Genomic DNA, 26,585 nt, shown 5'->3' on the forward strand with positions numbered 1-26,585 from the left:
ATTCCCTGAAAACCATTCTAATCCTTATAGATCCCTTTTTCTTTCAGACTACTCTTTTTCTTCAAATATAGTTCATTTGAAACTCTAAAATTTCCTTGGGTTTTGTAAAACGTGGATTGAGAATGAATTTGAAATTTTATGACATTTTCCTTTTAAACACTGGACACACCAACGTCTGCTAGAGGTAGCGAGCTCGCTCCCGCGGTGGTAGTTCAGGCCACACCAAAAAACGTCCGCTAGCGGTAGTTTGGTTTTGTTTTTGTTTTGATGAGTGTGGTTCTCTAGTAGTGGGGGAAGGCCGGCAACCACAGCGCGCTACCGAAGGCGAACTTTTAAAACTCGCTTTCCATGTTATTGAATTGTGCAGGCAGGCTAGACCGAGCTCGCTACCTCGGCGGTAGTACCACCAGCAGACGTTTCAAAAGTTCGCCTGGCACGGCCAAGTGAAACTACCGCCGAGGTACTCCCTCTGCGGGAGCGAGCTCGGTGTGGCCTGCTCAATTTAATAACATGGAAAGCGAGTTTTTTAACTTCGCTACCGCCGCGGGAGCGAGTTTGGTGTGGCCTGGGCTTTATGGAACTATTTTTTTCTTTAAACTTAGTTCATTCAAATCTCTCAAGCTTCAATAAGATCTTGTAAAAAATGGATTGAAAATATATACGATTTTTTATGACTTACCTCCAATCACCATCATGATAATGTCCAAATGACTGCAGGAAAATGATGACAAATGCCATCAGAGGTTTAACGAGGCAGAACTGCAGAGTGGCCTGTTTGCAAAACCTTAGGAAGCCTATTGTGTATGTTTTGCCCACAAGACAGCATGATCCGTAGATGCAATTAGACCTGCAACGGAAATAAGAGAGTTTGAGATTTTAACAATAACATATACAGTATTGAGCATTTCAAGAATGTAATTTTGATGATGAAATCGGTAAAATAGTTGAATTCTTATCAAATTTCACTTAGAACACTTCATTCACATGGGCTAAAAACATTATAAAAATCTTGAAGTACCCTTTATTTTTTAAAAACTTTAAAATAGTTCAACAACTAGTTGGATAATTGATTATTTAATTTTATAACCTGACGATGGTGTGATCACCGAAACTAGTTGTTGAACTATTTCAAAGTTTTTAAAAAATAAAGGGTACTTCAAGATTTTTATATTGTTTTTAATCAAATTTCACTTATACGGATATTTAGCACTTGAAAATTTACAAACGGATATTTAGCTCTTATACAAACAGCACTTGGATATTTTGTCAGGTGTGGACACGTTTCATGGCACTGGACCCCATCTTCAGCATAGAGAATCCAGTGCCTTAAAATGTATCCAGACTTGACTAAACATGTACTGTTAGTATTGTGTGATTATATACTCTTATATTATTAATAAAAACAATATAAAAACATGAAGTATTTAAACCATTTTGAAACTTCAAAACATTTCAAACAACTAGTTTCGGCCTACTTTGGCCATTTTCAAATTGGTACTTCATGTTTTTATTAATTTTAATGAAAATGGCCCATACAAGTGGAGTGATCTTATATTATTGTCTAATCCTAATAGTTCAATAGAGGATGAAAATTTTGATACAATATTTTTCAATAATTAGAATAGATATAGAGTTAATGGGGTAATAATTATTTCTTCAAGTTTAAATAACTATAGAACCAATCAAATTGAGTTTTATTACAAAACTGAGTTTGAGTTGCATTACAAATGCAGTACATGTATAAATAATATAAAACACTTGTGAATTTTCCCCACATAGACAAGTCTGTGTGTGGGGAAAGAGTTCAAATGAAAAATAACTTGGAACTGAAAATAGAATAATACATATTTACAATATAACTTGAAAAATTTAAAAGTAAATTAAATTAAATCAAAAAGTGAATATAGTTGATTTTGGTTATTTTTATAATTTGAACTATACTATTACAACAGACGTACTTTACGGAAATGAGAAATTAGGGCCTTATTTCTTCAAGATTGAATAACTAAATAACCAATAAAAAAGTGAATATAGTTGATTTTGGTTAATTTTATAATTTAAACTATACTATTAGAACAGATGTACTTTACGGACATGAGAAATTAGGGCCTTATTTCTTCAAGATTGAATAACTGGATCTGGGTTTACACCAACGTTATTAACAAAATGTTAATAACTTAATCCTTATAGATTCTATTAGATTGAACGGAATTTGACAAACACATATGTTCATCATGTGTATGATAAATTATGTTTAATCTATTAGAATCTATAGGATTAAGTTATTAACATTTTGTTGATAACTTTGGTGTAAACCCAGCTTAAATAACCAATAAAAAAGTGAATATAGTTGATTTTGGTTAATTTTATAATTTGAACTATACTATTACAAGAACTAAGTATTTCACGGCCTTATGAGAAATTAGAACCTTAAAGAAAATGAGAAATATCACCTTGTAATTATAGCCTAATTACAATGAAATAATTGGAGATTCAAGATACAACATAATACTCAACACGACTACTCAACAGCCAGCATGAATAAGGAAAAATTACTAAAATGTTTCGTATTATTATTTGTTTTCACCTGTGCATAGGCTGACATAATACGTTCAGTATTCAGATAACAGTAAGGAAAGCAGACGGTTGGAGGTTATCAAACAAGGAAACTGATAAAAATGCTAAGAGACTTAGGCCTACATTTGATTTAGATTCAACTCCTGAGTGTCAGTATCTTGATAATAAAGGATCAAAATATTTGTAGAATTGTCTACAAAAGACTGTTAATTTGACTTTAGCTGAGATCTCCATTTTTCCCTTTTTGTGTAGTTGAAAAGTTGATATTGTGGTAATTATTCATATTGAATGAAAAAGACTAAGAAATTGTCAAAAACCACAGATTTATTGATACTTAGAAAGACCGGTTTCGGTTATTATGTTTATCAGAGATTGACAATGGTGTAATAACCGAAACCGGTCTTTCTAAGTATCAATAAATCAGTGGTTTTTGACGATTTCTTAGTCTTTTTCATTCAAATCTCCATTTTTGATTTCATACCGATAATTCCATCTAGATTCAGCTCCTTTGTGGGATCTAAATAGTAACTAGATAATAAAGAATCAACATATTTGTATCATTGTCTACTCGACTGGACTGTTGATCAAACTTTTCCTGTTACCTAATTGAAATTGAGAAGATTAACATACCTTATTGGTTTACCACGAATTTCACTCATAATATTTCCTTCCCCTCCTAAGTACTCGTAGCACAAACTTAAGAAGTTGTAGATCACAAAAGCTGGAAAATAAAAAGAGTACAGAATTAATGTCAATACTACAATAAATAAAAAAAGAAATATAGAAGTGAAGTGAATACGAGTTCAAATAGGTTCTAAGTTCATAACTAAACGTTTTTCAAGTCTAAATGTATATATTACCTTCACTACATGGCAGGGTAATGTTACACTACTTTAGTAGCACAATATCAACTGAACTTTTATTCATTTATTTATTCAATCATTCTGTATTATATAACTTACAGAAAAGTACCACAGGCTAACTTACGCCCAAAACGGTTCCAATTCTAATTTATACAACAGTCCAAATGTAGCTAGAGGTTATGTGTGTCTTAACTACCATAAGCAATGCAACAATGGAAGTATAATAGGCTTTTCAACATTATTCCAATCGGTTTTAAAAGCAGGTACTTTGAAGATATGAATACCAAGCATAAAACAATCTCATAAACAAAACTTTTTTTTCAGAATTTGAGTAACTCTATGATAGTGTATAATGATAATAAACTATCAAGGATAACGTTTGCTCTTAGAACACAAAAAGGTGCAGGTATTTTGATCTTGTGACTTCAACATTTTCAATTGCGAAACTTCTATATTATTGTATCTAATAAGATATTTAGATCGGAGACATCTTTTATCGATAATTAAATTGCATCATGGATAACATTTGTGACCATAGAAAGGTGAAATTTTATCTGTGAGGAGCATCATGGATAGACATTATTTGATCTTATAACTCAAAAAATGTGGTGTGGCGCACTCACACAACTTTCCTTGCCGTTATGAAAATTGATCATCTGACGCTAGTGTTCACGCGCATCCCAAGTCTACTTATAAGCAAAGATCTGCCAGCTGATGACAGGACAATAACGCTGGAGACATACGAGGTCTGCTATCTCTTCATAGTGGATGATTTAATAGAATCGACAGTTGCCAACAGTTTGCAATTGGATAATCACATTTTATCGAATTTCGCGCTTATTTTCAATGTTAGGTGAAAATGTCACTGAACATTAATTGTAGAGATTTTCATGTTCAATCTTTTCCACTCAAAATTTATTGTTCAAATTGTATTTGAAGCCTGATAATTGGGAATCTAGAATCAAACTTTGCATAGATGGGGCGGAGCTCCTGAAATTTTTACAGATATGGGACTTGTGGCAGTTGATAGAGCTTATCAATGACTATTTTAGGTATAAATTTAATCAAAATCGTTGGAGCCGTTTTCGAGAAAATCGCGAAAACCCCAGTTTTTGAGAACATTTTCTCCATTTTAGCCGCCATCTCTAATTGCATTTGATCGAAATTGTTCGTGTCGGATCCTTATAGAGTAATGACCTTAAGTTCCAAATTTCAAGTCATTCCGTTAATCGGGAGATGAGATATCGTGTACACAGACGCACATACACTCATACACACACACACACACACATACAGACCAATACCCAGAAACCACTTTTTTGGACTCAGGGGACCTTGGAACGTATAGAAATTCAGAAATTGGGGTACCTTAATTTTTTTCGGAAAGCAACACTTTCCTTACCTATGGTAATAGGGCAAGGAAAGTAAAAGGTATATACATTTTGAGCTTGTAAATTCAACATTTTCAATTGCAATAATTCTATTTTGTATCGGATTTATCCTTTTTGAAGAAATGACATTGCCTGGAAACAAAGCATCACACCGTTCAACAACTCTTGTGGTGTTGCAATATTGTTTATGAAGCAACAGAATCAAGAAGGTTTTATTGTCACAAACAAAATAATTGCATTGACAAAAGTCACTTCATAAAATTGATACTTTGTATACAAGTACACAATATATATTATAATATTAAAATACCAATAGGCTACTTGAATATTTTAGCTATGGAGAACAGTTACAGACTAGAATTTCCTCGATTGAATAAAATGCTTTATTCTTCAACCATCCTTTTATTGCTCTCTTAAAACTACCAAGATCATAATTCCGTACTTCCAGTGATAACCTGTTGAAAATTTTCACTCCTATAGCGGTACATTTTTTGTGTTTTGGTAAACCTAGCACGGCCCAGATCAATCTGACTACCTGACCGAGTGTTATGCTCATGAAAGCTTCCCCTCAAATTGAAAACATTACAGTTTTTCTTTACAAATATTAAACAAACCATAATGTAAATATATGGAAGTGTCAATATACCATTGTCTAAGAATAAAAGACTTACAGGTCTCCCTCATGCCCAAATTAAATATAGCACGCTTAGCTCTTTTTTGACACAGAAACACCTCTTTTGCGCCACTAGAATTTCCCCACAGCAATGTACCATTATTGATGGTGAGAGTGGAACAGTGCGAAATATGCGTTTAGGGTGAGACTGATGCTAGTACAAGATTTCAACTTCCTTGATAAAAAATACAACTCTAGATAATCGAGTACAAAGTGCATCCGTATGACTTTTCCAAGTAAGTTTCAAATCAAGATTTATTCCCAGAAGTTTGACTGACTTTTGTTGACACTTCACAGTAGAGCTAAACGTTATAGTTTCAGTTTTGCTCTCATTGACAACCAACCCGTTTGCAGAGAATCAGATGTCAGCTTTTTCTCTCATATAGTTCATTATTATGGAATTAATATTAGGAGATATATTGGAGCTAAGCAGAGCGGTATCATCTTCATATAGCACTGATTTAATTGGAACATACTTTGGAAGATCATTTTTTATGGATACTAAAAACATGAAGGGACCAAGAACAGAGCCTTGGGGGACCCAAAATTATCTTCAAAGAAGAACGACAGGCCATACTGTTCGATCCTGAACTCTTGATAAGTACTATTCCAGCCCAAAAAGAACGAGTTCAGTATGAACTTGATGAAATACCTGTAAATATTCTTCAAATTCTATTGAGAATAGCATAGATTCCGAAGGAGGACATTTAGTAGATATTATCAGAGACAAGTGAATATCTAAACTAGAATAGTTCTAATAGACTAACGAATAGTAGTATATTTCTTTTCTCTATGTAGTAGTGATCTTTCCTCTTTAGTATTATTTTTTCCTCTATGATGTTATATTAAAAAACGCTATTATCACAAAATAAAAAATAAATGGCAACCTTCGTTTCACTGAAAGACCCTATACAAGAAGAGTCTACGCACAGGTCAGTGTCCATGTAGGCTCATTCCGTAATCTATAATGTGGAAACCTAATTTAAATACTCAATTATTTGTATTTTATATTCTTCATCATTTTTGTACTTACTGTATTGTCGAATGAAGAATATTCTTGATTGATTGAGTTACAAGAGTATAAAAAATTATCTATAAAATAGTTGGAAAAGGATACATACCTTCATAACAGTCTCTGACAGTGAAGAAGTAGACATAATAGTTTTCACTATTGAAAAATAGAAGGCTGACCCACGAGTGGAGGCCATAGATTGGAACTATAAATAGAATTCGAATGATCCACCTCTGCTCCGAAGGATTTGTGTACCATCTCAGGTGTTTGTAGATCTGAAACATGAAAAAAGACAGAAAATTAGCTTCAAGCCTATTTTTTTAACCATAGAAGATTGAATTCCTAGAAAATTAGATTATATTCAACATACGGTCGGAAAAAAGAATGACAAATAATTATACAAAGTGTTATGAATTCAGGGCTACTTTCTTTTATTAATAAAATAGAATTATAGAACCCTTTGAAATTATTAGAATAATAATTTGTATTCTTAATCTATTAATTTCAATGGATACTATAATTGTATTATATTAATTATACTAAGATTGAGCTGAAGTCAAAGATTCATTAGCTATAGTACTTATATATACAAACTATACAACTATACCAAGATTAACTCAAGTCTAAGCTACTTAATTTCAGCCAAGAGCTAGGAAATTACTTCCCAGTGGTTCGGAACCCACTTGAAACTGCATGTTCGCATTCACCTCTCATATTACTCACGCACAAGTCTAGGATTCATGAGAGGATCATTCTCAGTAAGAATAATGTTCATTGACTATCTTGCAAGTTGACAGGTATATTATAATACATAGTTTAGTACATAGTAATATAGTGATACATAGTAATACAAAGTTATAGCTTAGTAAAAGATCAGATGGTAAAGACTGGTATATTTATACTAAAGGATATTTATATTTATGGATACTGACTACATTGTGGATGTAGAATGTAGATACTAATATAGTACTACTACAGAACTGATAAATTACTTTCAACTAAAATGATACCAAAGATACTAAACTGTAGCTACCGTAGTAATACAGTAGTTGATAGTTATAGATCTTATATTTTTCTATGGTTCTAGGCCTACTAATTAAAGATTAATAATAATTCTCCAAAAGTTAGATTATTTGAACAGCTCCAGAAACTTCTTTGTCTGTGTTAGAAACTAGATAAAACCTCTGGATACAAACGTATTCTGTTTCAATTCTTTATGGAACAATTCTATACAAACAATATTAAAAAATTGAATATTCAAAATTGAATATTCGTGTACATAATATCTCAACACAGTAAATAATTCATTACTCATCATTAATTAATATTATAATAATGAAGGAATCGTTTTATCAAGATTAATGATGGAATATAAGGACATATTATATTTCATATCAGTAATTTTCCTGATATGATGATATCTTTTTGATTTATTAGAAATATCAATTATTACTGTACAATAATCATTTCAAAAATCCAATGATAGTTATATAAATGAAACTAAGGACTTCTGCTACTGCAAATATTGACCGAGGAAATAAATAGCACAAGGAAATTTGAAAAATGAAACTGCCCAAACAAAGTCCTTAGATAGCTTTCATTGGATATTTCAAATATATATATATATATATATATATATATATATATATATATATATATATATATATATATATAATTATATAATAATACATTATATAATTATATAATATATAATTATTATACAGTAATAATATTCCAGCAGTTGGTCAACGATTTCTAATAAAATCTTCTATCTTTAATATCCGTTATTTTACAGAAGTATGTAATATTGACCACGGAAATAAATAGCACAAGGAAATTTGAAAAATGAAACTGCCCAAACAAAGTCCTTAGATAGCTTTCATTGGATATTTCAAATATATATATATATATATAATATATATATATATATATATATATAATTATATAATAATACATTATATAATTATATAATATATAATTATTATACAGTAATATATTCCAGCAGTTGGTCAACGATTTCTAATAAAATCTTCTATCTTTAATATCCGTTATTTTACAGAAGTATGACTAAATTCATCAATGAATATGATTTTTAAATATTGAATATGATGTTAAAATATGAATATTGATGTTGAATAGGAAGATTACAGAAATTAATTATTTTACAGAAATATAAATAACTCCACTATGAATTTTAATATGAATATTAAAATACCGAATATGAAGTTATAAAGATAAATAATTCTGAATTCAGCTACGGTACGAATTTTGTCTACTGCTCACTGCAGACAAACAGAAAGGTGGCCTCAGGTAAGATAAACGCAACAGAGCGCAGTTTTCATAGCCGGTGCGTGTGAAATCATAATGAAAAATGCATGAGAGACAGCCAGTGAATTCTGAAGTGCCCTTGGCACATACCTGGCTAATGGGTCACGTCTTGTGTCCCAGGCATGGCGAAAATGGGTCATCAAACTTTTATCAACCCTGAAAACTGTTACGTCGCTGCCGTAAGTTAGTAACGGAGTAAAAAGTGGTCATAAAAAGTTACAGTACAGGAACTGACCACTGTAGGCTATATACTGTATATATCCCACGAAAGATGTAACGGCCGAAGATCATAGATTCTACATGAAATTTGCAACAAAAATGTCTAGTAAAATTCTCTCATATCGGCCTTAGTTTTCGAGATACCTGTATATGTTGATTTTTCGATATTTTTGAAAAACGTCAATAACTAGAAAACTATCACTCTATCAGTCAAAATCTAATTCTAAGGATATGGTTAGAAATATGAACACATTTTTTTCAAATTCAAATTCATTTATTGCCAAAAAGAAATTAATTTATAATAATTAAAACATTTATAATAAGATTCTTATGATTTGTTCCTTTGTTTGACGTTTTTGAACTTTTTATGAGTGCTGAAAAAAGTACATTAGCCAAGTTCAAAGCCTAATTTCAAACAGTCTTTTCTCAATTTCTTCATAGGGTAACAATATATTTTCAATAATGGAAAAACTTCGTCATTTTATAAGCTTTAGAATGAGTATAAACTTGTTGAGAAAATTTAAATACAAAAGTAATGAAAACTGCAAATATGTAAAATCTATGTGTTACACCTACACCTTTCATGGGACAGCCTATATATGGTGAGAAAAACAACAGTGAAAAATGTGAACGTTTTCTATTCAACAGGATGGGTTCAAATGATCAATAACATGATATAATAACCACAGAATGTATCATAATTGAATTATTAAAACTAATAATCCCTCTCTTACTATCAATTTATTCAAGTATTACAGTAGGCTAATTCTACTAATCAAATTTGTCACCTTCTAAGCCTAAACTCTGCAAATTTCATCTGCAATTATTTCTCCTTAAATGACCCTTCTAATAATCAAATTATTATTTAAGTTGAATATTTCTTCTTTTATGTGAGTTTAAAGAAGTTTTTGGAAGCTCTATCTCCTCATAACTTAACTCCTTAAATTAAAGATTTAATTAAGACTTCAAGACCTATTTTCAATTAAGAGCTCTTAATTATAAGACTTCACTCAATAAATTCCAGTTGAAATACATTTTAAACACAGATCTAACCTAGTTTACTTTGATATGTGTTTAGTTGATTACTAGATCTAACCTGTTTACATAGTCTATGATTTTAACTTACAAACTTTTTACAATATTCTCCCAAACCACAAACTATTTAGACTAACATTCCTTCCTCCAACTGATTGTCATTTGTCACTTACACATTTTTATTAACAGTATTTTCGCAAACTGTCAGCCTCCAGTTAGGCTATTGGCGTGTATTTTGAATGCGGATTTATTCTATCTATATTTTTCTGATTTTCAAATAAATAAAAATGAGAACTCATTAAATTATACATTTTGAATATTATTAATTATTCATTATTTCAAATAATATTTTTCTCATTGATAAATTGATTGGTTGGAAATTTATTTAGTGATTAAGATTTACTCAAATTATTCAAATATTGAATTAATTGTATTAGTTTAATTTTTAATTTGAATAAATTGTGGATTATTAATTTCCAATTGGATTATCAAGTTTAAAATAAATTAAAGTAGTTAGGCCTATTAATAACAAAATTATATAGACAAACATTTGATAGATTTCAGCCATCATTTTACCCATAATCAACCACTTCTCATATTCAATGGTAACTGTAGGGAAAATTTATTGTGAAATACGTGAGCAAAGTTTCTCTGCTGCACTCAAGAAACCATTCCGCCCTCGCCTACGGCTCGTGCGTAAACGTTTCTTTCGGTGCAGCAAACTGTCACTTTGCGCACTAGTTGCACAAATAACTATTTTCAAACTTTTAGTACTCATAAAAAGTTCAAAAACGTCAAATTAACACATTGTTTGAATCTTATTGAATTTTTTTTTCGTTTTTTCCAACCATATCCTAATAATTATCTAGTTATTGACGTTTTACTGACGGTAAGTAAGCTTATTTGAAGAATATCAAAAGATCGATAGATATAGAAAACTTGAGTCGATATAAGAAAATTTTACTGGACATTTTTTGTTCCATTTAGAATATATTACCTTCGACAGTTACACCTTTCGTCGGACATCCTGTATTTCTGTACATTCATAATGAAGAAATGCCAGCAGTGCAATCAAAATACTAATAAAAGTATGTTAGAAATAATTTTAACTACTTCCAGTTATCCACCAGCTCGCCAGTCTTGGATATCAGCAGCAATCAGCTGGCGAGCAAAGCAAGCAACGTAGAGGAAGATAATACGCGTGACGTCACGCCAAGAGAAAGTATCAGAAGGACAAAGGAAATGCCATCCTATCTTCCTCTCCTTCCCTCCTCACCTGTCCACCATTCATCCTGATTTCCTCTTTTCTCTTTCTCATCTCATCCTTCCATCTCATCTTCACTCCTCACCAATCCAACTCCACTACTTCTTTTCTTCGTCTACTATTTTCGTTCCTTTTCCATCCTCAAATCAAATTTAATTTGCCAAAAGTTGCTAAACAGATGGACATAATGCAACAATGCACAAATATTTTCCCAAATATTTAAATACAAATTTTATGTACAGGGTGTTTCAGAGATAGTGTCGAACATTCCAGGGTGTTCCTGGATGATAGGAGACTACAAATGTCGTATTTGAAATGTCCAAAACTCAGCGGTTATCTTTAAAGCTGCCATTTTGTTCTTATCACTTGGGAATTTTCATCTCAAGAACGAAATGTTGTATTGATCATTGTTATAAATTGTTTCCAGAAATTGTATGATTTTAGATTAAAATGATTGTAGATTAATATTATTTACATTGTTTGCAAAAGGTCATATTTAATTTTTGTTTCATATTGTGGCTCGACTACCATAAGTATGAACTTGTGCGCTAGCCGATATTCATGTCGTAGACAATTGCTATCTACATTTATATAAACAGTGAATGAAATTTACTGTTAAAAAGAATTCTAAATTAGAGAGTATTAATCAAATTGAGGAAAAAATTATAATTATATTAAATAGAGCTGAAAAATGAAGTTGAAATGAGGTGATTTCTTCTTCCAGGCTCCTCCTTTTCTCTATTGATTCCTCTTTTATATTTGCTTTTCTCTCTATAATCTCTTATCCATCCTTGTTCTCCTTTCCAATCCTATTCCTCTACTTCTTCTCATCATGCTATTTCCTCTCCTGGCTCCTCCTTTCCTGTCTAACATATTTCCCTTTCTCTTTCTAATCTCTTCTCCATCATCGTCCTCCTTTCCTCTCTTCTTCTCTCCTTTTTCACTACTTCTTCTTCTTCTACTATTTTCCTCTACATTAATTTTACTTTCCCTTTCTAATCTCTTCTCTTTCCGTGTTCTCATTTCCTCTCTTCTTCTCTCCTCAACAGTCATTAACACTTCTTCTTCATCTTCATCTTCTTCTCCATCTTCATCATCATCATCTTCTTCTTCTTCTTCTTCTTCTTCTTCTCTTCTTCTTCTTCTTCTTCTTCTTCTTCTTCTTCTTCTTCTTCTCTTCTTCTTCTTCTTCTTCTTCTTCTTCTTCCTCCTCCTCCTCCTTTTCTTCTTCTTCTTCTTCTTCCTGTTCTTCGTCCTTCTGTTCTCCAGTCTCTTCTTCTTTCTCCTCTTCTTCCTCTTCTGTTTAATTTTCTTCCACGTCTTCTTCTTCTTCTTCTTCTTCTTCTTCTTCTTCTTCTTCTTCTTCTCCTTATTCCTGTTCTTCGTCCTTTTGTTCTCCATTCTCGTTTTCTTTCTCCGCTTCTTCCTCTTTTGCTTAATTTTCTTCTACCTCTTCTTCATTCTATTTTTTTCTCTCATCTTACTTCTCTTCTGCTTCCTTTTTTCTCCCTCTTCTTCTTTATCTTTTTCTTCTTAGTCCTCTTCTTGTTTTTCTGGCATCTTCTTCTGTTTTTTCTATTTTCGATTCTTTTCCCTCCTGGCTCCTCTTTTCCTTTCCTTTCCACTCTTTTTTCTTCTCCTTTTCTTCTTTCTCCTCCTCCTCCTTCTTCTACTTCTGTCCTCTTCTTGTTTTTCTGGCATCTTCTTCTGCTTCTTCTATTTCCTATCTTTTCCCCTCCTGGCTCCTCTTTTCCTTTCCACTCTTTTATCTTCTCCTTTTCTCTCTCTAACTTTCCTCCTCCATCCTTTTACAATAGTGTTGGTTCTATACAATGGCAGCTACGTCACGACTGCGCTATTCTGTTGCCGTGATTACTTGTTTTCATTCGCGTCTTCTTCACAATGAGCCACTCTCCAACTCCACTACCATAGCACAAGATTCATGCAATAAAGTCAGTTGAAATGATGGGAATACAGAGTTGCCGATTCTCTGTTACCACCGCCTCCCACAGTAGACAGCTGTCATTCAAGTTATTCAGGTATAAATCTGATGTACAGTAATGTTAATAGTTGATTATTGTTAATAATAATCAACTATATCTCAAACATATTTTATTCGCCAACAAAATACATTTTCTGTAGACGAGAGTAGATATACAGTGATTCATTCTTGATATTCATCAAGAAAATATATTCATTCAAAATTTTATAATATATTTTCATGAATGAGAGTAGATATTTCAATTATTAATTGTTGATTGTTGTTAATTATAATAATCAACTCTATCTCTAAAATATTTTATTCGACAACAAAATGAATTTTCTGTCGGCTTAATAATATATTCATCAAGAAAATAAATTCATTCACGATTTGATAATACATTTTCATGAATAAGAGTAGATATTTCAATCATTAAGTTAATTGTTGATTGTTGTTAATAATAATCAACACTACAGTAGAACTCCAATTATCCGAATGAATATTATTCATTCTTGATATTCATCAAGAAAATATATTCATTCAAAATTTTATAATATATTTTCATGAATGAGAGTAGAATAATATAGACTTTAATAGGGACCGGGACCCATTCGGATTTTCAAATATTCGGATAATCGGAGTTTTTTTTTTAAATTGCCATTGGAGAGAAAAAAAACTACGTTTTGATATTGCACTATTTTTTATTGAATTGATAAAAGAAACATGATATTTTCACATGTTTTAAATAAAAATAAAATGTACTTATGTACAAGTATAGAAGTAAAAATCATTGTTTTTCAAACATCTCCGTCAATTTAGACTTTCTTTGGACAAATTTTTTTCTGAAAGTGATTCGGATAGTCGGAGTTCAGATAATTGGAGTTCTACTGTATCTCCAATATATTTTATTCGACAACAAAATAAATTTTCTTTCGACTCAATAACATATTCGTCAAGAAAATAAATTCGTTCATGATCAACTAATACATTTTCCTACAGTTACGTTGAAAAGTGGCCATTGCTGCACTGATTACAGAACGCAAAGAATCACTTTTCCGCTCTAGTGCGGGAAAAATTTTTCTGCACTCCAGATTTGCAACATGGCAACGCAAAATACTTAGTAGGTTATATGGAGCAACAGTGCAGCAAAATCAAAATGAAGTTGGTAACAGTGACTGCTGTGGCTGCTATAGTGAGCAGAGGTGCAACGAAGCACAACGCGCTAATTATTACTATTATATATTATAACGAGGACAGCAACAGCACAGTGCCACCACAGCACACACCACACAGCCGCCTCGCCATTCAAACACTACTAAGTTATTTGATGGATTTCAGGCAATTTTACCCATAATTACCCACTTTTCATATTCAATGGTAACTGTAGGAAAAACTTAATGTGAAATACGTGCGCAAAGTTCCTCTGCTGCACTCAAGAAACCATTCCGCCCTCGCCTACGGCTCGGGCGTAAACGTTTCTTTCGGTGCAGCAAACTGTCACTTTGCGCACTAGTTGCACAAATAACTATTTCATGAATGAGAGTAGATATTTTAAAAGTTCATTATATTTCTACATAGTTTAAAAAAAAACTTGGCAACAGTTTGAGGTGGGAAAGGATGGAGCTGTTAGCCAGGTGCTGACTTTAAAACGTGAATCTCACAAAAGCTGTGTTTGATCATAATAAGGATGTAAACACAATGAGAGTTTGAACATCCTCTGTAGAGAGGCCATTGGTCGCAAGAGACGCATCACTTTCTCACTGGCACAATCATCTTCTGCTGGTTTTTCCTATGCTTTCCCGTCCGCCTTCTTTTTTATTTCTTAGGTTCTTCTTCTTCTTCGAATAATTAACTCAAGTTCACGGAAAATTTCATTCATTCTCAGTTTCGTTTGTTTTATTTTAGTAGACTACTGTTGATGAGAAGTCTTAACAAGTTTAAAATGTTTTTGGATTGAATATAAATAATCTGTTGATGTTTTAATTCCCACTAAGATAACATTTAATATTTGACATTTTCATTGTCAATGAAATAAATAAATAAACATCATAATCAATAGTTAGTTAATTCGCCAAATATTTTGTGTTTATTGTACATTCAACATAGTAAATCTGCTTCAAACCTTAAAGGAACTTGTTTTTCGGGACCAAGTTTCGCGTATTTTTCCACATATATTAAAAATTACTGTAGCTAAAGGTCTGGAAACGGTTTTATTCAATTTCTCAGTTCATTCTGCATAAATTACGCTAAATTGTACATCTTAATTAACAGCCAACAAATACCCGTAGGGCTTCGTTTCGGCAGGGGAACAGAAATTCAGACAAAATCTTCCACCCTGTATAACTTGGTAACTAAGCATTTTCGGACCCATGTTAATTGGAACTTTTTTCCTTCTTTTGATGAGAGGAATCACGCCTTGACTTATGGGCACCTTTTTTCAGAACACCCTGTATATGATAACGGTGATTGATACGAAATATTGTCATAGTTATACGTCAATTCTATAGTGTACACACAAAAATTCAATCTCAAAATATTCTTATCTTTAACAAAAAACTACAAAATACTGCCTACGTTCATGGCATTTACTGAATTTATTCAAATCGGAATGCGAACAGAACAGTTAATTTATATCACAAACCAAACTGTATCACTTTTTACCGTATCACAAGCCAACCGTATAACTTTTAATCAAAACTTTTATTCAAACTGTATCACTGTTTATTGTATCAAAAACTAAACTGTATCACTTTTTATTGTATCAAAAACCAAACTGTAACACAAAAAAATAGAAAAAAAAACAGGATGGACCAGTGTCCTCTTTCCCACTCGAAAAAACATGAATGGTATTCATCTGCATTTTTGTGTCTGGACCGATTTGACCATATCGAGACGCATTCTTTCCTTGCTGAGGAAAACTTAGCGGATCGAATCGAATCTGTAGGAAATGCTAGAAAAAAACTCCTAGTTGGTTGACAGAGCTGGAAAATTATGCTCCAACATTCCGCATTTCTCGACTATTTATTTTCGATCATTGTAGGAGAGGATTTAAGACCGGCTGGATTTCAATGTGTCCTGCCTATAAATTCAGATGAACATAACCTAAAATGTACTGTTTTGAGTATGTTTTAAAGGTGCTAGGGAGGTCAGGTGATTGCTTCTAACCGGCATAACTATATTTCCACTATTGTGAATCTCACTGTATATTGAGGTCCACGTTATAATGATAGTGGAGAACGATAGAATGACAGTGTTGCCGATTCTCTGCCTTGTTTCTGCCTTCTATAGAGGATATGGCTGATAATATATCTGTAATATTAACTGTTCATTCTTGTTCAAAATAAGCAATTACATGATACTTTTGTTTAGTTGAGAATTTGATATTGTGGTAATTATTCATATTAAATGGAAAAGACTAAGAAATTGTCAAAAAAGAAAAAACACAGATTTATTGATACTTAGAAAGACCGGTTTCGGTTATTACACGAGTGGCAATATCTGATAAACTAAAACTAAATACAAGAGCAGCAGAATTTATACTAGTAAGCGAGTAGTGCTATTGTTCAAGGGCATGAACGCCTGCCATTGGCCCAGCTAGACAGTCTCCTCCCACTCAACGGTGTCACAAAATGGCGGCTCAAGCAACAGACTTTCACCATGTTAGCAAAATTTACTTTCAGTACAAAATAAGAACCATGAAAACAAGTGGAAGATAATAAAACAAATATGTATGTAAATGGAAAAAACTATTGACTAATGAATGCTTACAATGTTATGATAAAACTAAATTCGTAGTGTTGTATTGGTTGAAATGAATCTGGTCATTTAAACTATACTGGGAATTTTCTCTTGTTACTCAATTATTCTCTTGTTATGGCCCAAACACTAACTAAAGCCTCTAGAATATTCAAAGATCTGCCTTTGTTATTAACATGCAGAAACTCAACATTCTCCTCAACTGTGAACTTGTGTTTGTTATCAAATGTTCTGCAAAGTTAGATTCCCCATTTTGTTTATTCCAATCTCTGATGTGCTCTTTAATTCTACTTTTGAAACTTCTACCTGTTTGACCTACATAACAAGCATAACAATCACCACATTAAAGTTTGTACGCCCCACTTTTATCCCAAATATCAATTTTGTCTTTACTCTAGCTAAATAGACTATTTAAAATCGGTTTAGTCTTGAAAGCAACATGGAATCCATTCCTTTTCAATTCCCTACCTATCTTATCAGATACAAGGCCTAAATATGGGATTGTTATCCAAGTCTTCTCCGCACAGTTTGAGCCTACAAAGCAAGAATTGATTGTAATTTGTCTGTTAATTTTACTCAATAATCTATCCACCGTACTTTCTTCATACCCATTTGTGACAGCTATCTGTTTAATTTTAGTGATCTCAATATCAAAATCATGATGCTCATAGGTATTGTTAGTGCTCTATAGACCATGCTATTGAAAGCAGCAAGTTTGTGTGAAATAGGATGACAAGAATGAAAAGTGCTATGATCTATTCTTAAATCTAGGAAATTCAATACACAATCCTGCTCTATCTCTACAGTGAATTTTATACTCTGATGAAATCCATTTAGATAGGAAAAAAAATATCTAGTTGTCTGTTACTTCCTTTTCATAAGCGAATAATATCATCTACGGTACTTATCGAAACCAGTAAACAATTTTATCTTTGAAATGACTATTTTCAATAATTCTACTTTCTAACTTATCCATAAATAATTCAGCTAGGAGTGGTGACCCCATTTTTCCAACCCCTCTCTTTGTTCAAAAAATCTATTGTTAAATTTGAAATAATTATGCTGAGTGCATAACTTCATCAATCCTATCAGTTCTTCTCTGAGAGTAAGATCATTGATAGAGGCTTTCATTATTTCATCAGCTCTTTCAAGACTTTCTTCCACCGGAATGTTAGTGAATAAATTAGTAACATCAAATGACACAAGTTTATGAGATGATAGAACAGGAATATGTTTTATATTTTTGACCAAATCCAATGAATTTTTAATACTAAATTTTGGTTGAAAGCCCGTTAATGACCGAAAGGTGCTAAATTTTGTTATCATGGCGAGTCTGTTGCTTGAGCCGCCATTTTGTGACACCGTTGAGTGGGAGGAGACTGTCTAGCTGGGCAGGCGTTCATGCCGTTGACTAATAGCAGTACTCGCTTACTAGTATAAATTCTGCTGCTCTTGTATTTAGTTTTAGTTTATCAGATATTGACAATTGTGTAATAACCGGAACCGGTCTTTCTAAGTATCAATAAATCTGTGTTTTTTGACAATTTCTTAGTTTTTTTCATTTAATTAAATGATATTTGTAAAAAACTATCTGGAAAATTTGCACAGCTAAAAATGGATAGCGCTATCTGCTTTGTTGAATGATAGAAAAAGATAGCAACACCACTGTTAATCAAATAATGCCATTATAACGTGGACCTTGCTTTAGTGCGTCAGAATTCCACTGCAGAAAAGAACCATAAAAACACACCATGAATGAATGGTCCTACAGCAAACACCAAAGTGGCCTAGAAAATTCAGGGGGAATTTCCACTGCAAATAAGTAAGTAATGATTTACCACTGACAGCGTACACTGCTACGACAAATTCCCTGTCAGAAGCGAAATTGTTGACACTTGAAAGGAAAGCGAAGAAGAGAAAGAAGAAGAAGAGGAAGAAGAAGAAGAAGAAGAAAATAGAAGATGTCAGATGAGATGATATTTCATTTCGCTCTAAAAAGCTTCTGTCAAACTCTTGAAGGGAGGTAATAATTTGCCAAGAGTTGTTTGACGTCAGCCATGTTCCAATAGAAGATTGGGGAGGAGATAGAGATAGAGATAGAGAGAGAGAGAGAGAGAGAGAGAGAGAGAGAGAGAGAGAGAGAGAGTATGTGTGAGGAGGAAAAGGAGAAGAGAGAAAGAGTATGTGAGAGAAAGGAAAGTAAGGCAAAGGAAAGGAAGTGTGAAGAGGAAGAAAAGGAAGAGTCGACAAGGGAAAGGTAAGGAAGAGAGAAGAAGGGAAAGAAAAGGGATGGAAGAGAGAGAGAGAGAAAGGGAAAAGGAAGGATGAGAAGGGGTGAAGAAGGGATGATTTGATACAACGTCATTCGCCCACACGCATTTAAAAGCTACAGACAACCCTTAAACTCCAACCCACATGAATGGAAATGCATACTATGAATATTCAAACGCTGTCTGGATTGCTGGAGCTTCATTGTTCAGGTCGTCAAAGAAACTTCTCAATTTCCACCACACGATAAACATCTCGAATGGTCATGAATTTATTCATTCGAAAATTTATACACATGGGGCAGATATCCAGGAAAATATATTCAGATCTAGACCTGGGAAAGATCGGGATTAGAAACTCTATGGAACCCTGAATCTTGAAATTTATACAAATGGAGCAGATATCTGGGAAAATATGTTAAGATACTGACAAGACCTGGGAAAGATTGGGGCTGAGAACTCTATGGAACCCTGAATCATGAAATTTATACGAATGGAGCAGATATCTAGGTAACAAAGACAAAGTGAAGAAACATTAACTACGTTTTAGACATACTTCTATCAAAATTCGTAAAGGGAACAGTTTTGGGCTAGGCCAGTTGGTCCTCCTCTGATCATATATTTGATTTGTGTATTATGAAATGTGAATAAATAAACAAAATCCTGGAATCTTTTGAAACTCTTCCGAACCCAAAACGCTGTATCTGGGGAATACAATACCCCAATATGAAATGCAGAATCACCTGTAGGTATGTACAGACTAATGCGCCACAAACACCTGCATTTATTTTCTAATCAGGTTTGTAGATACAAACCTGGTTCTAATCATATGCTTATCATATATCAGTATCTTACTGTTTCTGTACAAAATACAGATATTATAAGCATAGCGTCATCTGATGAAAAGCGAAATGCGCGTGTTCGTGGCCCATACGTCTGTACGCACCTCAATAATTCAGCATACGATCATTCATTATAACCATAGAAAAATGATACCGTTGAAAGATACCATTGCATATATTCTAGAGAAAAGATACCATTGAAAAATGATAACATTATCCAAGCATTATTCGCATTTGGTATCATCCTATAATTCCTCATCGTACATGAATCTATTAGTAATGGAGATTATTTGATTGGAGCAGATTATTTCCAGAAAGTATAATACGTTGATCAAGAATAATTTGTTTAGTGAGTTTATTCTAATTTACAACTGGGAATGATTAAAAAGATCGTCTCAAGCATGTAGGTTGACCTAGGGAGCGCACAATATTTATTAACAAATATCATTATGTGAAACTGTAAACATGGACCTGACACATTTGTCTTATGTTACAGTTTTGGAAGGAGAGCAGTTTTTACTGTGGAAGCTGTTGGTCTCTTCTCATGGGAATGTAACTATAATGACCTAATAAGAAATAAAAAGACGTTTGTCAATTTTTGTTTGTGGTATCTTCCAACACATCTGGATCTTTCTAGATTTAACTTGCCTCGAAAACAAGACCTGAAAACCTTTGCTTATATTTCCTCAGATTTTATCCACTTTCTCCAATTTAATAAACTATTAACATACATCAACCAATTCAGCCATAAATTCCAATCTTATCTCAAAATATCACTATATCAGGCAAATATAGGCCTGGTTGAAACCATATCGATTCATGGGGCAATACCATAGATCTAACACTAATTCAACCATAAATTTTTATCCTATCTCAAAATAACACTATATCAGGCGATATAGGCCTGGTTGAAACCATATCGATTCATGGGGCAATACCATAGATCCAACACTAATTCAACCATAAATTCCAATCCTATCTCAAAACACCACTATATCAGGCAATTCAGGTCTGGTTGGAACCTGATCGATTCTTGGGGCAATACCATAGATCCAACACTAATTCAACCATAAATTTCAATCCTATCTCAAAATAAAACTATCAGGTAATATATGCCTGGATGAAACCCAATCGATTCATAGGGTAATAACGTAGATTCAAAATTGCATAAATCAACTAATTCAACCATAAATTTCAATCCTATCTCAAAATAAAAATATCAGGTAATATATGCCTGGTTGAAACCCAATCGACTCCTCCTAGGTTAATAACATAGATTACAATTTTCTCCCACTTCTAAGTTGTCTCAGGTAATACTATAACTCAACTGCACCTGGACCAGTGGCTCATGAAATAAATCAAAACTTTACAAACTATTAGAGACATCAATTTGAGTATAAAGAGTACAGTACTGCACTGCACTGTACTACCTCAGGATAGAGCCTGAATTGAAACAAGGGTAGAAACGAAACAAATCGATAGACCACCCCCTCCTCCGTACCTCCTCTTTTTCTTCTCCTCCTCATCCCATTTCATCATTTCTTCTCTCTCCACTTTTCGCCAATTTCATCCTTTACTCCCACGACGGGACAAAGCCGGCCTAGTTTAGCATTAGCAAAGCGAGGTCACACTTCTCTCTCACTCTCTCACACTCTCTCTCACACACTCACTCTCTCTCCTTCCCTCTTCCAGTCTATCTTACATCTATCCTCTTTTATCAACTATATATTCACATTCAAAATATAGAAAATCTAACCTGCAAAAATGTATACCGTTTACAAGAGTAATGGTATTCAAATACTTCTCTATCGCCAATGCAGCCAAAGTACCGTTATTTGACAAGGCCAAAACTCTCCATAGAATGTATTGAAATGACAATGGACACTTACAATTTCAGAAAGCCCTCAAGTTATAAGATATATAGAAATATATATAAGATATATATATAGAAATATAAAGTAAATAGTGCACAGTACAGATGCATTACAAAGTAGAGACTAATAGTAGGCTACAAAGTAGTGACTTGTTTTCTGAATTCACTGTTAAGATTTCCCAGTTAATTGATTTTTTCATGCTTCTATACCTCAAAAGATGATTCGAATTGAAATGAGATCTACTACAGCATACATCAGTTCTATCTTCAATCAGAAGATAATTCCTGCTGCCTAACTACCTTCTTAATAATCTTAATAACAGAGAACAGAGAAGTACTTTGAAACAGAAGGATAGCTTCTATCTCTGTTAATAGTATTGTAATTTCAATAAAATCAAAACTGATATTGCCTGTTACAAGATAGCAGGGATAAATATTTTCGCAAAGTTTTGACTTGAAATAAACATTATTCAGAGTAGGCATGTTACGAACATTAATTGTAACTATCTCAAATTAGTGGAGTGATCCGTGGTCTAGTGGATAGAGTGCTTGAGTAGCAGCACGGAGATCCCGGGTTCAAACCCTCTCAATACCAAAAGTTTTTTAAGCAGATCACTCCCGTGTTATGGGATGGGCACGTTAAACTGTCGGTCCCGGCTGAAGTATGACAGTCGTAAGGCCCATTGACGGCTTAAATTATATATTCAGGCGGTGGGACCTTCCCGCAAGGGACTCCCCACCAACAAAAGCCATACGAATTTACTTTTTTTTATCTCAAATTAGTACAGCAGTATTACTTCTAATTTGGATTCCAATACCAATGAAAACTTATGCAATGTCAAAATGTGTATTGTATAAATATTCTATGAATTTATAAAATGGATTTTATTTTTAAAATTTGACGTGACTCATCTATGATGAAAACAGATGAACATTTCTCCATCTATATGAAATCAGAGAGCTGGTTTTGATTGACTAAATTTCAAATTCGTGTACTCGTTCGTGATATTTAATTTCATGCCGATTTGGATAATGAAGCATTCAATCTATGGGGCAGCTTCAATTTACCATATCTTTAGTATATACATTAGTTGTTAGGGTGGAGGAATTAACTTTTTTCGGTTTTTATGAGAGCATCGTTGAATCAAGTTGGCTTCACTTAGGAAAATTATTATTTCATATTTTATTCGTTATATACTCATTCCTTTCAAAAGATCGAACCTCTTTGGAAATTTGATAGCCAATTTGATGGACAATATTGGTTATTTTTAGCCTCATTAGTTCATGATTGAAATTTGGATCCATTATTGACAAATGAATCAGGAAGTTATAGAAGTATTGGAATAAAATTTACACTATGAACAGAGATATTGAGAAATTTCTCCATATTAAGGTGAAATAGGAGCAATATTGTCAGTTCTACATAATTATAATTATTTATGGATAATTAAGAATTAGGTTTAATAATACCTTATTATTAAAATGAATGGTATCGTTTTTGGTTACAATAACTTTCCCAAAAAGGGAAATAATACAGCTAACATTCTAGAATTCGTTTAGATTATAGGAGAAACCAGTTATCTAGTATTTTCAAGTATTGTCGATTTGTTTTTTTCAACTATACTCCTTGAAAACAAGTGGACATTCGAATCAAAAGATAGATACAAGTTTATATAGAATTACGGGATATAGCATAAGTAATGAGAATTGGAACTTGTTTGGGCGTGAGCCTGTGGTACTCTTCTGAAAGTTGTGTAATTCTGAATGGTTGAATAAATAAATAATCCATCATCTTGAATTTCTAAAACTTTAAATTTCGAATTTCATTAACTAATTAGAGAAATAAGTTGGAATGGAAATTTATCAGTTTCATTGATAGATCTTGAGAAATCAATTCGAAATTTGTTGGATTCAAAATACAGTACACGTTTCACAAAAATACTACTACACAATCAAAGGAAATAAACTTTTCGCCATTATTCTATTTCCTTAAGAGAAGGATTATTACTTTCCATTATTCGCCATAAGAATTAGTTTCCTTTATCAAATAATCTATTCCGCTAAAATCAGCTATGATTTTATACAGTGAGTTGATTCAAATAGCAAACGTTGACCTTCTATTGTTGAGTTTAATTCCGTAAAATCAGTAACGGTGACCGGTGAGCAGAGTAAGCCTATGCAGCCTCGATCTTGTAAGTGCAAGGTCATAAGCTCAGTCTACCTAAACTTCGTGTTCAAAATACGGGAACTGCTCTTATAATTCAATGTTTCATCTACTTCCGTGCTCAGAAATCTATGATGCATTGCACAATAATTCAATGATTGATAAAGTATAATTATTATTTAACGAAAATCCTAAATAAATGCTGCAAATCACCCCGAAGACCTGCTACTGCAGACATTGACAACAGGGTTAACAGCTAGATGGAAATTCGATGAGAACTACTATCCAAAAATTAGTTGCCAGCCCGGGAATCGAACCCGGTACCTCCCTGACAAACTGGAATTTCCATCTAGCTGTTAACCCTGTTGTCAATGTCTGCAGTAGCAGAGGTCTTCGGGGTGATTTGCAGCATTTATTTAGGATTTTCGTTAAATAATAATTATATATTAATTAGCATTTGAATAAATGCATTCTCTATTTAATTCCATCCGATTAATAAAGTAATTAGAAAATTAAGTTTGTTTTTTGGTCCTGCAAAATTATTTCTTTAATATTATCATATTTCCTATTTTAGTGATAATAATGTGAAATATTTCTTCTATGTTTGGTTTTGAAGCATCTAAATTTGAAAATCTACGTTGTGAAAATAATTAAGGACTGAAAATTTTGTGAAGTGAACAACTACAAGACTTAACCTATTTCGGACTATGTGTAATCTTATATAAATTTGGGAGAGGAATAGCACAAGGTTATCTTATTTTTCTCTCCCTATCATTTTGATGATGTACTTATTGTATCAATCAATCAATAAAGAATTGAAATAAAAGTGTGGAGAACGCCAAGGTGGAAATTATAATAATAAATATTTTTATTGCTAAAAAACAAGGAAAATACAAGACAATAATACTTTAAACAATATTTTTGGCTTGGCTGGAATAAGAGTAGCCTTGCTTCTACACCAAATGATTGGGGATATTGTTTATGAATAATAATTTTATAAAGTGATGTTATCTTGTAATGAAGTCTTCTATTTTGGAAACAGTGATGACCTGTCATTAAAATCAATTCTATCAACTTTTTATAGCATTGTGATGGATTAATTGCTAATACTAGAAGATAATTCTTCGAGTTTATTAAGGATATTGTTTAAGAATAACAATAATTATAAAGTGATGTTATCTTGTAATGAAGATTACGCTTGTATTTTGGAAACTGTAATGACCTATGTTTTTCTAATTTATTATTTTTAATTTTCTAACTCTATACCTCTCAAATAGCTAAATAGCTAGAGAGGTGATTATAATTAAAAAGTAAATTCGTATGGCTTTTGTTGGTGGGGTGTCCCTTGCGGGAAGGTCCCACCGCCTGAATATATAATTTAAGCCGTCAATGGGCCTTACGACTGTCATACTTCAGCCGGGACCGACAATTTAACGTGCCCATCCGATAACACGGGAGTGATCTGGTAAAAACTTTTGGTATTGAGAGGGTTTGAACCCGGGATCTCTATGCTGTTAGGCAGGCACTCTATCCACTAGACCACGGATCACTCCATAATTATAATTATATGTACTTGATGAAATGTAATGTTGTGAAAATTGAAATTGAAAATAAATCCAGATAACTTTTTATAGCAATATGATGAATTAATTATTGCTAATACTAGAAAATAAATCTTACAAAAATAAGTTTGTAATGCTTTTTAGTGACAGAACCAAAAGTGAATTTACTCTTTTGAATGTGGAATGAGATTATTAATTCCAATGTAGCTTTGAACTACTTTCTATTACATACTCCACTCAACCTTCAAGTTTGCATTGAACTTTTTAATCTCAAATTGTTGAATTTCTCTTGATCTAGGTCACTTGAAAAGCCCGCATGGAGTTATAGACAGCAAGCTTTGCAAGTATTCCTTCTGCCCACATGAACTTCGAATAAAATAAACATTTGCTCCAAAATTAATTTGCCACTTCTATGTGGTACAATGATTGTAATTAACGTTGAATTTCGAATAAGATAATTTGATTCATCATGAACTAAGGCCATGGGAATTGTAGATATCTTAAAGTTTCAAATCTTCTTCATATCTACTTGAGTGAGTTTTATGTCCATACATCAAACTATAGAGATGCATGCCTTTTAAATGCATCTTCTGGCTAATGTAGCTTTTATCAAGATGATTTTATGTATCTATCAAACTGAAGTATAAATATTTTTATTACCGTTCTCATACTGGCTGAAGTGGTTTTTATTTCGAGATGTTTTTAGTGCCATCGTAAATTTGGTACTACTATTAGGCTTGTTCTGTTTTAGATCATTTATAGATAGTTTCTTTAAAAG

General features: G+C 32.7%; 1 protein-coding gene across 2 annotated transcripts in view; it reads right to left on the reverse strand.

The window, feature by feature from the left end:
• LOC111051711 (transmembrane protein 184B) overlaps positions 1-26,585 on the reverse strand; it is a 71,430-nt gene that overhangs the window by 26,074 nt on the left and 18,771 nt on the right. For both annotated transcript variants that reach the window (XM_039427702.1, XM_039427703.1), the window contains exons 3-5: positions 6,626-6,791; positions 3,208-3,298; positions 680-847 (exon numbers count right to left, since the gene is read on the reverse strand). In XM_039427702.1, coding sequence (XP_039283636.1) covers positions 680-847; positions 3,208-3,298; positions 6,626-6,791 — 425 coding nt within the window. The remainder of the gene's footprint in view (positions 1-679; positions 848-3,207; positions 3,299-6,625; positions 6,792-26,585) is intronic.

Source organism: Nilaparvata lugens, chromosome 5 (assembly GCF_014356525.2).
Source record: "Nilaparvata lugens isolate BPH chromosome 5, ASM1435652v1, whole genome shotgun sequence".
Classification (NCBI taxonomy): Eukaryota; Metazoa; Arthropoda; class Insecta; order Hemiptera; family Delphacidae; genus Nilaparvata; species Nilaparvata lugens.